Genomic DNA, 15,740 nt, shown 5'->3' with positions numbered 1-15,740 from the left:
ATAAACGATAACATTGTTGTTTTGAGACCATTTTCAACTAATGTAACCATATTGATTGTTAATGCATGCTGCACTTTTCAGAATTTTGTTTGTAAAAACCCCAAAGTAAAGACCCTAAAAAAAAATGTCTGTTTTACGTCTTTGCCCAACTTTGCGTTGGGTTTTATCCCATAAAATCCCAATAAAACAAACTGAAGATTTCACTCGCAAGATGGCGAAACGCAAAAGAAAGCAGCAACTTTTTTTTTTTAAATAGAGCTCTGTTTGACTCTCGTGATTTCTGTCCTTTCAGCCTCTCTGTTGTTGGACTGTCAGAGCAAAGAGCAAATTGTATCAACACGAGTAAATTCAGGTCTACTTCTCCCTCGTCTGAAACCTGCGGACCAAGATAATGGAATAATTTTCCCCCCATTTCACAGTGTTCACACACCAACCAATTAGAGGGAGGCTCAGGGGAGCGCATGCAGGCAGAGCTGTGGATCTTATAAAAGGACAAAAGAGCGAGAGCAATGTGACAGGTTACAGGACACACACTCAGTGAAAAGGACACAAATTAAGCAGAACATATGGTGATTTATGCATGCAACATGTTCTTAACATAAATGTCTTTTCTGTTCATTTCTTCACAGAAACTGAGTACAAATATTTACTTTTCGCAGGTTGTGAGATGCGTTTATGCCTTTCCACTATGAAGGGGGGGGAAAAACCATTTGTACTTTGCTCTCTGCAGTCAGCTTTAAATCACTGACTAATAAAGACCGGCAAGGTAGCAGTCACTGGGATTTCACTGGCCTCTGACGCGTTGGCTGTTTTTCAGCCACTTAGCTGTCCATTTTTTCCACCGTTTTCATAAAACTCCAAATAGAACTATTTTAGATGAGGTCAGAGGTCAGTGTGGCTGCACTTTTTATTCTCTGACACAGAAAGCATCAAGGAGATTTTTTTTTCAAAGGCAGAGTCGCTGAATTACAAAAAAAATAAAATAATAATAACTCCGCCATCAGTTGTAATGGACGAAAAAAATAAGCAGCACAGTCAAAGTGACGAATACGTCGCAACACAAAGTTCAAAACACTGTCAGGTTTATAGATGCGGCTTTAAAATATTTTCTAACATCTGAAATACAAGGTCAAGGGGTAATTCAGGACAGTCAATCTAAGCCTTCAAATATTGGTTTTGATGTATATTTGGGATCATTTTCCTGTTGGATCACCGTACTGTGTCTCCATTTCAACCATCTGACCCAAACTGCTAACTTGAAATGAAAGAAAATTGATTACATTGCTCAGGAATTACCCACTGTTATCTTTAAAATGCTAAATGTGTCCATGTTCATTTGAACAACAAGTCCAGTTTTGGGTTTGACTTGAACTTTTAATCCTCAATGGCAAAAACAAAAAATCCTTGGAAGAGTCAAGGTGAAGCTTCAAAAGCCTAAAAAGACAGAATCAAGTATGATGCACGGTGGAGGCAGCGTCATACTGAGGGCCTCTTCTTGTTAATGGAGCTAATGACTTGCACATGGAGATGGAGGACTTTCTCTAAGTTACGACTGAACTTTACCATCTTCAACCTCAATCAGAGGAGGAATTTGTCGATGGCTGCGAAACAAATTTGTGGGGAGGGGGTGGTTTACAACTTGCTAAAATACAGAATAATTATCTGAAATGTTAACGGTGGTCTACATATACAAAAAAACAAATGTTTTTGAGATCTGCATAAATGATCAACATGCCAGGATGAATCTCTCTTTCCCAGCATCGAAAAGAGTTTAAACACGTGGATCGAAAAGACCCTGTCCGTCTTTTAGTTTCATACCTCCTCCCTTGTCATCACAGACAAGATTACGAGCCGGCAGAAATATTAGGCTCTTGTGGAAACCGAGACGGCTGAGAAAGTAAGTGAGAAATTCATCCTGTCATTTACCTGCTGCCTCTTCTCTCCTGTGCCAGCTCCTTTTCGTTGGAAATTGTCCCCGTGTCTTACAAAGTCGGGCGTCACACATGATTCATAAAGCACCGACGCCAAGAGGAAGGCAGGAGATGTGTCTTTTGCAGCCTTTTCCACGTGTGTGATTGGATAAATTATATTAACTGCTGCGTGAGAAAGATAAGATCATACATCTGTATTAAAATACCTCTCAGACATTCCTTCCAGACAAAAGCACTTGCTCTAACAAAGACACTGGATGTCTGCTCTCTCTCAGTGAATTACTTAAGCTAATTGCCCCTAATTAGACAGCCATGATTGAGGTGCAGCCTCTGATTCATGAGGAAGCCAGCAGCGATGATGCCTGCCGCATTTCTCCACCATTCAGACCGTTCATCTCAGCGTTCACGTCTCCTTTATGTGTTCTTTCACGCGACTCCATGCATCCGCACAGTCGGTTTGCCTCTTCGCTCCTGCTGCACCACTTCCTGTTGTGGACTAATATGCAACCCGGTGACCTCAAATGAATATATAATTTGCACATTTTTGAATCCCTAATACGTGCTTCTATTCTGGCGCGCGGCTCAGTCCCATTTGAATAATGTTGTTTAGAGTAGAACGGAGCTTTCTGCCCGCCTGTTAAACGACATTAAGTGTGTTTTTTTGCTGCGAGATGTACCACATTTCTTTCATGTCCACACGGTCGGGTTCATAAATAATAGAATTTGGCTTTCGCTCTCTGACAGTGACACATTGTTTTAATTTCCAAAAGTGTGACAATGTTTGAAAAATGCTTTTAATTCCCAAGCACTGTAATGATATTCTTTAGTCTTCCTTGTAAATTTGAAGCGATGTGCAGCCAGGAGCGCATCGCACTCAGCTTCTTGTCTACCACTCAAGTACATCAGAGTTAGACTTGTATTCCTGTTGGAAAAGCCTGTTATGGATGGGTTTTAATTAGATCCCTGTGCTGAAAAGTAAGTGGGTTCTTGATCAGTGTCTTTTAAAAAAAAACAAAAAAAAAAAACAAGTACAGTAAAGGCAACAGCGTCTCATCAGTTTAGGCTGAATTTATTACTCACAGTCAAGATTTCTCCTTGTCTAATTCATTAATTCACTAAGAAATGTCTTTTCTTAAAGCATTTTTTGTCAGCTGTTGTTCTATATTGAATATTGACATTCTGGTAATTCTGGCTTGGTACTAATAAAAACAATTTTTCTTTAGAATATTGTGAAATACCACATACAGTTATGCCATGCAAAGCCATGTTCTTGTATGCACAGTCACTGGAACTGCTGACTAGATGGTTGTTTCGCATACAGTCACTGACACAATACATCATTGCTAAAGAGGCCGGCTGTGTTCAGTCATAATAAAATAAAGTTGAGTGGTAGAAAAAAATGCACAACAGCAGGGACAGCTGCAGGCTGTAAGGCAGATCCGACCCAGGAGTTTTAGGGGATGTTCGCAAATTGTGTTTTGTGACTGGAATCACAAACAGACGTTTCCTGAGCATGGGCGACAAACACTCTGTTTCTCATTTGGGGATCAAGAGTCTGGAGGAACAGTGAAGAGACACAGGATCCACATGGCTTGAGGTCCAGAGAGAAGGTTTTGTATTCAGTGAGGATCTTTGGAGCTGTGTTGTCTCACGGTGTTGGTCTGCTGGCTTTTCTCAAGTTCAGAAGTTTCAGGGTACTTCACGCTTCTCTTTGCCGCCATGTTTCATGGATATTTCCAGCAGGATTTGACCACCGTGTGCTCTGCTGACGGTACCAATACCTGCTGTAATGACCGTGGGATGGCTGAAGTTGCCTGAACCGCAAACTACCCTGACCCAAATCCAACAAAGACTCCATGAGATCAGTGTTTTAAGAGAGCTGAGAGACACAGCAATGCAGACAAGTGAATATTAACCCAACCTGGGCAGAACCACAAGCTGAATACCTCTATACCTTACTCTACTGATTCAGTCATTTACGCATAAAGAGTCCTGATCAAATTTTCTGAAAAGACTAAATTTTTGGACACCATCAAAATATAACAGACAAAAACATCCTTTGAATAACTATGTGATGAACCTACATAGGTTTCAAGCTTTGATTGAATTACTGAAATAATTATGTACCTATATGGCATACATGCAGACTTTTTCCATAAATCACATTTTACAGGGAGAAAAAGAGATTTCATTGAAAGAAAGTGGATTAATAGCGCCCTCTGGTGACAGAAGCATGTACAGGCTGAAACAGAATGATGTAAGAAATAATTTTATACACAGATCTGGAAAAAACATTAGGAGACCTCAACACTGAACCCCATTCAGTATATAAATCAATATTTGTGGTTATTCCACCAAATATTGGTTTCTGAACTCTTCCTGAGTTAAAACATCAGTATTGCTGTTTCTAAATGAACATGAACTTGTTTTCTTTGCATTATTTGAGGTCTGAAAGCTCTTCATCTTTTTATTTTGACCGTTTCTCATTTTCTGCAGATAAATACTACATTTTTGCTTGGAATTTCAGAGACATGTCAGCAATTCACAGAATAAAAGAACAAAGTTCATTTTACTCAAACGTAGACCTATAGAAAGTAAAATCAGAGAAGCAGATCATTTTAAGTCGTCTCTTAAGTTTTTTTCTAGAGCTGTATATTTTACAAAGTTATGCTGAAATTGTATGGAGACATGTGTGGGTGCCCCTAAAGAGAATTTTATTTTCTTAATCTTAGTATTTGATCTCACTTAATCTGGTTTGACGGAACAAATATTCTACTGTATTGCTAATTTTAGGCAATGATGTGTGCCATAGCGAAGAAGACGATAACCAGAGAAGGTGAAAGGCGGAGCTGTTTGACGAGCTCAGAAAAGCGACTATAGTTGTCGGTATTGGAGGTAAAAGTTGTAAGACCGTCTGCAAGCAGCACCATGTTCGTGTGACCACTCTTTCCAAATTTATTAAAAAGTGGGTAAATCACGGGGCTGTAGCCAAACTCTCAGGATGTGGATGAAAAAGCAGATCCAGGTCGGTCAGGCAGAGAGTGCAGATGGTAGAAAAAGTGCCAAGAAGAACATCCAACACCATTCAAGCTGAGCTCCAAGGTCAAGGTACGTCACCTTCTAACCACACCATCTGCCACATTTTGAGTCATCGTGAGCGCCATGGAAGAAAACCCAGGAGGGCTCGACTATTGACAGAAAAAAGCAAACTAGCCAGACTGCGCATTGCCAAAATGAGTGTTCACGACGCCCAGAGTTTCTGGGAGAAAATCCTTAAGCCTAATCAGACGAAATGGAGCTGTCTGGGCAGTCGCATGAGCCTCTACACAAGAGACTTTCAATAAAGTTAGTTTCTTGTTACTTCAGGAGTGGCAGGAGTCTTTCACCCATGAGTGATGAATGTGGCTGAGGAGTCCAAATTCAAAGCAGACACTAAACGTTTTATTTAAATGTCTGTCTGGACATTAGAAAGCCAGGAAGTGACATTGCTTTGTTTGATGATTTGGAACATTTTGGCGTGACAAAAAAAAAAAGCAAAAGCAAGACGTTTCTAAAAGGGAAAACAATGTTTATCACAGCACTGCGGTTTGACTTATTTTTCAAATTTAACTATATATTTCAGTTTAGCTTTTAATCAAATGTAATGTAAAAACATGCTACTAAACAGAGCTTCACTTCAGATACTTGTCTCTTTATCAACATCAATACCTATTGCCTATGTTTACTGCTTTAAAATATGAAGCAAACCAAATGAGATGTGATGATTTCTTTGGGGGGTTTTGTGAAAGGGAACCAACAAACCCGTCTGCAGCTTTATTTCCTTAACTTTTTCCCTCTGTTTTTTTGTTGTAACTGCTTGTCTTCGATGCGTCTTTAAGTCTTTGGAAGCAGCGTTTAGCCACAGATTCTCAATGTTCCACATCAAAGGAGGCTTTCTCCAGGGAAAATACAAGTTTGCCTCAAAACCACTGTCTGCAATTAAAACATTTTCTCTCATTTACATTTCCTTTGAGACTCTCCAAGGTCCCAGCGTGTATACGATTCACTTAAAACCTTTGATGTTTTCCTGCACTCAGCCCACCGAAAGTGTCTTTTTTTTTTTTCCTCCCCTCCCCGTGTTTTTGATTCCTCTATACCATTTGAGCACAATGTTCACCGTTTTGGCCAGCAGACATTGAAAGGAAGGTCACCTGGAGATCACGTCGTAAGATCGTTTCAAATTCACCGACTTACTTCCACACGTGCGAAACTAAGGAGTTAAATGCGCATATGAAATAACAGACCGACACAAACGGTTGAGAAGTTTTTAAAAAAAATTATTTATAATATGATACAAGGATATTCTGTGCAACAGGGGTCGTTGGTGCAGTGAAACCTGTACATTATCAACAAAGCACTTAAAATCCAACCTGAAAGCAGAGCCTGACTCGCTGGGCCATGGCTGTGTTAAATGGCTAACTACTAAGATACTAGTTTCAATATACAAAACTTTTTTTTTTTTTTTATCTGTATACATTGGTTGTATAGATTCAGATTACATTATTTATATAAAGTGCAGAAAGTTGACTGGTGGCATGATGGGGATTCATATAAACTGTTGGCCATCGTTCAGCGGGAGAATATACACCGCAATACAAACCGAGTTACCAATCTGTGCATTAGCATACAAAAATGAATACAAACAGGTATAAAAGTTTGCTGATATTGCCCTTTTTTTTGTACAATTTTATTAATGCTCACGGCTTTTTCTGTGCAATTTATTTTTTTCGGTTTTTCGCAGCTGGATAAGAAATGACCTGAAGTAGGTGAGAAGTTTCACACTCTTGGTTTTTTTTTTTTTTCCTCCAAGAGAATAAGACATCTTTAAAAAGGTATATGAAAATATATAAGCTGTTAGTGACTAGATTATATGTTCTGTATACATTTCATAGTTCTGTTTTGTCACTATAAATGTGTCGAGGTTACAAAAGCGAGTGAATTCAGCATCACAGTTGAGTCGAGGATGCAGGAGAGCGAAGAGGCGTCGGGTGGAGGATGGTCTAGGTCTGCTGGGAACCCTGCAGGAGGACAACAGGAGAATGCAGGTGAACCTTCTAAGAAGGTTGTTATTAAAAGACCTGAATTACGTTTTTTTTTTTTTTTTTTTTTTTTTTTGCTGCGTTTGTTACCGAGTTGGTTCGTTTCCGTTTCCAGCAGTCTGGATTGAGTCTCTTCTGCTCCTCGGCCAAAGCCTTGGCCTCCATGGTGTACATCCTCCTCTCCTCGTTCTTCATCTTCTTCCATTTGTCACCCAGGATGACACTGATGGCTCTGAGGTTCAGAGGTTCAAACAGAAGCAGAAGGGTTTCAGACTTGCCATCATCTCCTGCTTTTTTTTTTTTTTTTCTCTTTTTCTCAATGTCGAAATAATGCAAAAAAGTGCATTTCGCAGGATCTAAAACGAAAGATGTAGCAGGGTTTTTTTTAATGAACTAGAAACTTAAGACTTTAAAAAAAAGAGAACAGAAATTGGGAACTTGTGCAATTCTTCAAAAGTGTAAAAATAATAAAGATGATGGATATATTTATTCTTTGGATTCTTAAAAGTGATTTCAATGTAATGCTGACATAAGTTGAATCAGTTACTGTATTGTTCAGAGTGTTGATTCTCTAGGTTTCTAACTCTACTTTTAAAGCTGGAGTTGGTAACTTTTATTTAAAAAATGTTTAAATATTTGTTAAAACTCCAAACACGTTTTGACAGCAGAATATGAGACAGATAATCTGTGGTCCTACTGCCACCTGCAGAAACACTCCATTAGGTCAGAAACAACCAATCACAGCCAAGAGGAATATCTTTGCACTTCCCAGCTTTAAAGCTGGAAACGTGCAGATATAAAAACACTCCAATATATTTTTTTATGATATATAATTAAAAGGAGAGATTTTTTATTTTTTTTTATGTATAAAAACCAAAAACAGGTTTGTCTCCGTTACCAGTCCACCGTTTTCCTGCCACGTCTTAACGGTTAAAATCTAGTCCTTGTGTCCAACAGAAATATTCCAAACAGCTAGAAATTTGATGTCTGGGAAAACACAGATTTATCTACGGTGTGATAAGGCCGCACAAATTAGGTCAACCATAAAGTTACTGGTTAATTTCCGATAATAGTTGTTATTAATCCAGATTTTTCTCATCTTTTCATGCCATTATTACGTCATCTCCACTCTCCAATGAGCTTCAGCATTTTTCGCAGTAAATTTCCTGTCAGGTGTGGACAGGAGGAGCCCTTAAGGTTCATCCTGGAGACTTTATATAATCCCGACATACAGAATGTGGATCCATCCCATTTGAAATATGATAGCCTACTAAATACTGCAATTTCACATTTTAAGGAAACATGAAATTGCACACATTAATACTGCAATAGGGGCTGTGATTCAATATATAGAGTAGCTTTAGACAGTAATAACTTAAAGTTATTCTTTAATCACTTGTTTAATTAATTTCATTCAGAAACAGGCCCCTAAGGGAGTGGAGAATGAGGTAAACACTCACAGAGAGAGATTTGGACACTATGTGTCAAAGTTCACCTGTTGTCCTTTCCGGGATACATCTGCGTGTACTCCACTCTGTACTTCTTGGCGAAGAGCATGAAGGCGTTCATTGGCCGCTTGCATTTCGTAGGCGTGGCACCGCTGGCTGTCCCTGAGAGGTGGCTCCGGTGGGATTTGCTACTGGAGGATTGTGGGGAGCAGGAGCGCTCCAGCTTATCGCAGTCTGGACTGACAGCGCCCCCGCTGGACAGGGAGGCTCTGCGCTGACGGGCCATGCTGCTGAGAACGTAGACTGCTGAGGAATCTAGTGGGGTGAAGTCATAGCTGCAAAAGAAAAAAAAACAAAAACAAACAAACAAAAAAAGGACATTGGAGACATTTTAGCATTGTGCGAATTTAATTTGTAACAGGTTTTTTCCAGTGCAAGTACATTTAAATTAAAGTCTTAAAAAAATGGCACTTATATTGAAATAAAATTTAACACCAATTCAAAATAAATCTCAATGAGGTCATTTTTCAAGCTGGAAACGCTACACATGTATAACCATAAAAGCAGAGCAGGTGTTGATTTATAGAAATGAAAGTAAGAATGGAAACTGCTTACCTTCTGAAAGTGTCAAAGACAACCGAGTCGTCACAGTTGATAGCATCTGGGTGGTTTGGTGGCAGGCACACATCCCCCAGCTGCATCTCGTAGCAAGGAATCCCATGGTGCACCACGGTAAGGCTCGGGTAAAAGGAAGACCACCCTGACAGAAACAGATGATGCAGGAATTTAAAGCAGTTTCAAACAAAACAACCCTGACAATAAGTCTGCAGGCAGCAAATGGTATTTTGTCAGACATCAGAGATCAGTGATATCACAACCACAAATTTCAATGTGCTTTATGTTGCACACAAATAGAAGGGAATATTTAAATGGGGCGGGCAAAGATAGGTGATCGTATCTTTTGTTTTAGCAAGAAAATCCACAAAGTGTGGTGTACATGTGTATTTACCCCACGAGTTCTGTAATTTTTAGAGATTGTGAGAGAGAGACTGTAGTTACACCTCCAGACTTTTACAAGCAGCTATGCAAATCTACAGGCTAACACTCTTTGTAAAATCTAGAGCCTAAGACTCATCACTCTGTAAAATCGACAGCCTATGAATCATCACTCTTTGTAAAATCTACAACGTAAGAGTCATCACTCCTTGTAAAATCTAGAGTCTGAGTCATAACTCCTTGTAAAATCCAGAGTCTGAGTCATAACTCCTTGTAAAATCTAGAGCCTATGAGTTATCACTCTTTGTAAAATCTACAATGTTAGAGTCATCACTCTTTGTAAAATCTAGAGTCTAAGAGTCTTTGTAAAATCTACAGCCTCTGAGTCATCAGTCTTTGTAAAATCTAGAGCCTAAAAGTTATAACTCTTTGTAAAATCTAGAGTCTGAGTCATAACTCCTTGTAAAATCTAGAGTTAGTCATAACTCCTTGTAAAATCTAGAGTCTGAGTCATAACTCCTTGTAAAATCTAGAGTCTGAGTCATAACTCCTTGTAAAATCTAGAGCCTATGAGTCATCACTCTTTGTAAAATCTACAGCGTAAGAGTCATCAGTCTTTGTAAAATCTAGAGTCTGAGTCATAACTCTTTGTAAACTCTAGTCATCATTCTTTGTAAAATCTACAACCTATGAGTCATCACTCTTTGTAAAACAGCTCAAGCTCGATCAGACTGGATGCAGAGATTTTCTGTGAAAAATCTTTACACTAATTTTCAAATAGATTTAAATTTATGCTTTGACTAGGCCAGTAAAACAGATGAATATGCTGCAATCTAAACTAGAGATGCAGAATGGTAGAATACTGAAATGGCAACACTTATTTTGATAAAAATAAATAAATGAATAAATAAATAAATAATAAAAATATGCTCATTCGTGTTGATCCCATAAAATCCTAATAAAATACACAGAAGTTTGCGTTTGTAGTGTGATAAAATGCGAAAATGTTTAAGGGCCCATTAATACACAACATGGAAAAGACTGGAATCCTAATTCATTTTTATTGTTGGCTTTCAAATACTGTAGAAAAAGTTAAACGGTACCTTTGTTCTTGACAAAAAACGGGTGATCCAATCTGCACTCGGCTGTGAGGAGACCTTTTTCTGGGGAGCCGGGGTCAAAGGTCAGCTTGAGAGCAGCCTGGCCAAAGGATACTGTATCTTCATGGTTTACGAGTTTAAGCCCATCTGAACCAAATCTCTGTAAATGAAGTAAATAGCCAATAAGAGAGTTATTTACCAGCAGAATGAGCAAATTGATGTAGAAACAACTTGGCGTCATGTTTCCTGAACCATGTGTTCCTGTTTTATGTCAAGGGATTATCAACGCAAATCATTTAGGTTTCACTTACTGAACCACTCCATTTTTCCTAGGCAACTTGTCTGCCATCTTGTGGACAGTTCAGGGAAAGTTAGAAAATTCAGAAACATCTCAATCCTTGAGGTGTGCACTGCCTTACTTTGGTTGAGAATGAGGACTGTGACATGTTTTCATCGTCAGAGTCGTCATCCGAATCCCCCAGCTCATCAGCTTCTTGCCATTCCACGTTCGGACCTCGGTGGAAGCGCAGGCGGGTTCCTGAATCATCAGCACAACAAGGTAACCAGATGAAAAGACCACAGCAAACAGAATCCATGTATATAGATGCAGTACTAATGTTAGAACACTAGAGGTTGGAGAGGCTTAACAAATCTGCTTCTTCCAAAAATACTCCAATCAGAGTGTGGAGTAAAACTTTTCCTAATCAGTGCTGCTTGGCCATAAAGAGTCTGACTCAAACCAAACGGGGTATTTTCTCAAATGAAATGACTTGTTTCAGTTGATATTTTAGTTTTATATAATTTAATTGTGTTTGTGTGCACAAAAATGAGTTTGTTGCTCATATTTTGCTACATTACCACCCTAGACTACAGTCTGTTTTATTTTTGTTTTTATGTGACAGACCAACAGAAAGCCGGACCTTTCCACTCTCTCTGGAAGGAAAAGCACAGATTTATTTCACAAATTTAAAACTCCAACTTGATTCGCATCTGAATGCTGTATTTTTTTTTAGATTATTTTTGGAAACCAACCATAACGCCATTCATACGTTTTCTACCTCTCCCAAATAATTTGCGTTGATTTATCACATCAAGTCCCAGTAAAATACATTACAGCTTGCTGTTGCAAAAGCGATAAAATGCTAAAACGCTGAGTTGAGCAAGTATGAGTACTTTTGTAAGGCGTTGCAAACGTGCGTGCAAATGCATTCACCTTTTAGGAAGCAGTGCCAGGCTGTGGACGGCCAGGAATGAGACCACGCCATGTCTTCGTCATCAGAAAACGACGAGGACATGGAGAAAACCCCGGACTCTGATTCACTGCTGGCCTGTCATGGGTAAGCAGGGTCATTCTCAAATGATTAGGAATAAATAAACAGCGTAGATATTAAGGGGTTTGCAGGAAATCATTTGTGCGGAGAGGTTACCCTGACGCGTCTGCGCTCCCTGAGGTGGCCCCTGGAAGGGCTGGGCGCGCTGCTGGCTAACGGAGGCCGAGCATAGGAATGTAAGCTGTTACTGTTGCCAAAGATGTGAACTGGAGATGATCTGGAATTGATATTGAGATAAATGTAAATGTTTTTCATGCTTAATATACACTTGCAGTGCCATTTTTTTTTGTACACAATACCAAAACTACACAGACTGTGTAAGTGACACTATAGCTTTAAAGTGAAACATTCATTTGAAAAAAGAACAGAAGTGCTCAGATACAAAAACTCCTCAAAAGTACTCTGCAAACCTGCCAATCCTGCTTTCTAAAAACTCCCCTGTGGGTGTGCTGGAGTATCATTATTAGTGTATCAGCAGGCTTGAGTCACCTAAGTGGATCTGATTGTCAAGTTAGAGCAAATTTATCTGAACCTCTTGTGTGGCACGTCCTTCAGCAGTGGGCTCTGGGGACTGGTGGCAATGTTGGCCAACTCGGCGAGCCAGTTGGTGTTAGGGGAGCAGCCGAGCTCCTGGTGGGACACGGCTCCAACCTGAAATAAGCCCTGAGACCTCTGGTCTTCCTCCACCTCCTGCAGTTCAGGCATGTCGTCTGAAGAAAAGATTGCAATGAGATTCAGCCCAAATATGGCAGGAAGGGGGAGGGAGTGGGGGATAAATGTAATCTTGCTGTTTCAGCATTTCACCATATTCCATGTGGCAACCAGGTGAGGAAGGCAGGTCCTCGTTACACTTGAGTGGATCAAACGACTCGTCCATTCTCTGTGCGAGTCGTTTCCTCTTGTTTTCCAGCAAAGATTGTGAAGGAACTTACTTAGCTTCCATGTTTAGCAACATCAGCTGGTTGGGATAAAAAAAAAAAAGAAGAGAGAAATAACAAGCACTTAATTAAAGTCGATAAATCGATGCAATCAGCTGGATTTCTCCTGGTAAATGTTTTTGTTTTTTAATAATTGCCATGAAGTAATCAACTGAATCTATGAATTTCATTATAATATGGATTGAACTAGAATGTACTGGATCTGAATCCTAATAAATGACACGAATTCTTTGGACTAAACTGGGTGTATTGAAACTGGCCGGTCACTGGAATCAGACGATTTTCAAATTAAATGGTACCAATCTGTAACTACTAGCTTGGAAACTCAAAAATCTAATTTTCAACACCAATGAAGTGGCATTAAGATGAAGTAAAAAGGAAGTATAGACATTTTCTATGACATGTCAAGACATGTCTGTGTTTCATTCAGCCACTAAGAGCGAGACTTATCAGCAAATAACAGGAAAGCTTTACGAAGAACAGCTTTTGACCTCCTTGAACCAGATTTGGAAATGTTACGAAATTTGAGACATCTAAAAATGATATGTTGAGGAATCCTCAAGGAAATGCACATTAAACTCTGCTGCTTCAGTGAGACTAACCATACTAATCATGCTCATAGCTGAAATTACAGTGTAATGTTTGTGTAAAATGTCAATTCTACCGCTATTCAGGATTTGTTATAAAAAATACAATTAAAATCTTGCTCGCTGGGTTTTAATTCGGTCAAATACAATATAATCAAAGTCTGAATGATTACACCCAACTCTGTTTGAAACGTTTCTGAATTTATGCACAAGATGTCAACGACATGTTGAAAAACTGCTCCAGACTGTCTGAAAGCCACGAATGTCATTTCAATCATGAGTATGAAGGACCGTGTGGGCAGTCTTTAGGGAGTCCTTTGTCTCTGTGATTGGTCATGTGACCCGCTGCGTGGAGGCCTTGTTTATAAACTTAGAGGGGGTTGGCGCATGCGCATCAGAGCTCATTCATTCATGACTACGCAGCTGAAGAGTTAAATAACACAAAATCGCCTTAAAAACGGTTTAACGAAACTTTGAAACTCGAAAGCAGAACAAGGAAAATGCTACTGACGACAACACGAGGTGTTTTATAAACTCAAAAAAATAATCAGGCCTTCTGCATTAGCGCTGCAGCAAAGCAAAACCGTCTTTATTACAAAGGAAGCTGCTTACGCCAAAAATGAATCAGCTCGCAAAAGCAGCACAGGACGAGCTTCTGCTCTCCGCGCAGAGGAAAAACCCACACTTCGCTTTCATAAACGCGGATTCATTGATAGCATATGGTTAAATAAAACGCTTTAGGCGCATTAAAATGTTGAAAACGACGAGGTTATCCAGAGGCCTCTGGAGTCCTCTTTACATAAAGCCAGAAGCAAAGCACGTCCACTGAGACCCTGAGCCTGTCGGGTCTAACACAGTAAACAAAAGAATGTCAACAAGTTGAGACATGACGCAACCTCTGCTGCGGTCAAAATGAATGACACAAAAACATCGACTAAAACTCAAAACACACTTTTACTCGGCTAATGCGAACTTCTGTCAATTCAATCATTTGCTTTATTTCACGAAGCAGCTGTCGGATGGGGTTCTTATCATCAACACAGCGAGCGTCACAACGAAAGGGGGGAAGAAAAAAAAAAAACATTGTCGATCTCAAGCTGTCATTAACCGTCAAATAAAGCCGTGACAACCCAACTGAAACACTGTATCAAGGCTGCGAAAACGTAGATGGCATAAAAGTCAGGTCAAAACTTAGTTTGAACCATTATTTCTTCGAAAATAAATACTCAACTTCCCACTTACCATTTCTTTCTATCGCCATCAAGAAACTCTGTGGCTTTCAGTCGAGGGGTGGGAACGAGGGCTTCCAGAGAACGACTCCTATTGGCTTTTGAGAGTATCAGTATCATGAAAGAGGCCATTCCATTGGCTGATACAACTGTGCAAAGCAAAGAAGGCGGAGCTGAGATTGTTGATCATTTTCTGATTGGCTGAAAGTATATGCTTGTTACTGCCCAGTAACAGCTGATTGGCAATAACATGAACAATACACGGGTAGTTTTTCACTACAAAGCTGCGCATTATAATTTTCCACTACAGTGCGATGGTATGTTCCTACAGGCGATTTTTTTGTTGTTGTTGTTGTTGTTGTTGTTGCAAGATCCAGCAAATGCAAGTGAATTTCAATACATAAAAATATAATTTTTGTGCATTTTTTTGTACAATTATATTTCCTTTCCATTCTATTTTAGCAGTTCAATTCAAAACATGAAACTCATAGTCAATGCACAGAGACTCAAGTGTTTATTTCTGTTCATTTAGATTATCACGGCTTATAGGTCATGAAGGCAGTGTTAGTAGCAAGTATTGGTGCTCTTTTTGGAAGAGTGGGCAGATTCTGCTGAAGAAAGAAATTTTCATCTGCAAAAAAGCTTGACAGCAGAAGAAAGGTTAAAGATCTCCTGGTAAATGACTGCGCTAAAGAACACAGTCAACCAAAACTAGCAGATGAAATGGTTACTAAAATCTTCTCTAACTGTGAAAACTTCATACTTGTTTTCTGTTCCTCCCGACTTCGGTGCTTTGATTTCCAAATGAGATTCAGACTTTACTTTCATCCGAATAGCGGACTGGACCACTGAGTATAAGTGAGCTGTATGTTGTACAGCAACAGTCCAGTTTTTTTTTTTTCTTTTTATGTAGGATGATTCAGATGCTTTGTCTTTCCCCAATCCACACCTCAGACTCACACTTTTTTCTTCCTCTCAACTTTCAATTCTTATTGAAAGTTGCAATCGTAGCAATCGTCGTTAGCAAAAACATTTTGCACCTTAAATTCTGAATGAAAGTTGCCAATGCCTAACTTCCACATGAGTGTAGGTCATAACACTA

The 15,740-nt window shown here is 39.4% G+C and overlaps 1 protein-coding gene and 1 long non-coding RNA gene across 2 annotated transcripts; both read right to left on the bottom strand.

The window, feature by feature from the left end:
• Positions 1-6,226: 6,226 nt before the first annotated feature.
• On the bottom strand, positions 6,227-14,737 carry hbp1 (HMG-box transcription factor 1). Its single transcript, XM_007541828.2, has 11 exons — positions 14,652-14,737; positions 12,689-12,842; positions 12,417-12,594; positions 11,981-12,101; positions 11,767-11,881; positions 10,973-11,091; positions 10,557-10,713; positions 9,073-9,217; positions 8,505-8,792; positions 7,100-7,241; positions 6,227-6,988 (listed from the first exon to the last, which is right to left on the bottom strand). The coding sequence occupies exons 2-11, from the start codon at positions 12,759-12,761 to the stop codon at positions 6,971-6,973; spliced, it is 1,356 nt and encodes a 451-aa protein (XP_007541890.1). The 5' UTR covers positions 12,762-12,842; positions 14,652-14,737; the 3' UTR covers positions 6,227-6,970.
• Positions 9,666-10,549, bottom strand: LOC107834470 (uncharacterized). The gene is made up of 2 exons (XR_001660258.1): positions 10,141-10,549; positions 9,666-10,097 (listed from the first exon to the last, which is right to left on the bottom strand). It is a non-coding gene; the product is annotated as an uncharacterized LOC107834470 (long non-coding RNA).
• Positions 14,738-15,740: the final 1,003 nt, after the last annotated feature.

The sequence above is a fragment of the Poecilia formosa genome, unplaced genomic scaffold (assembly GCF_000485575.1).
Source record: "Poecilia formosa unplaced genomic scaffold, Poecilia_formosa-5.1.2 Scaffold635, whole genome shotgun sequence".
Classification (NCBI taxonomy): Eukaryota; Metazoa; Chordata; class Actinopteri; order Cyprinodontiformes; family Poeciliidae; genus Poecilia; species Poecilia formosa.
This window is presented reverse-complemented; position numbering and strand designations above follow the sequence as displayed.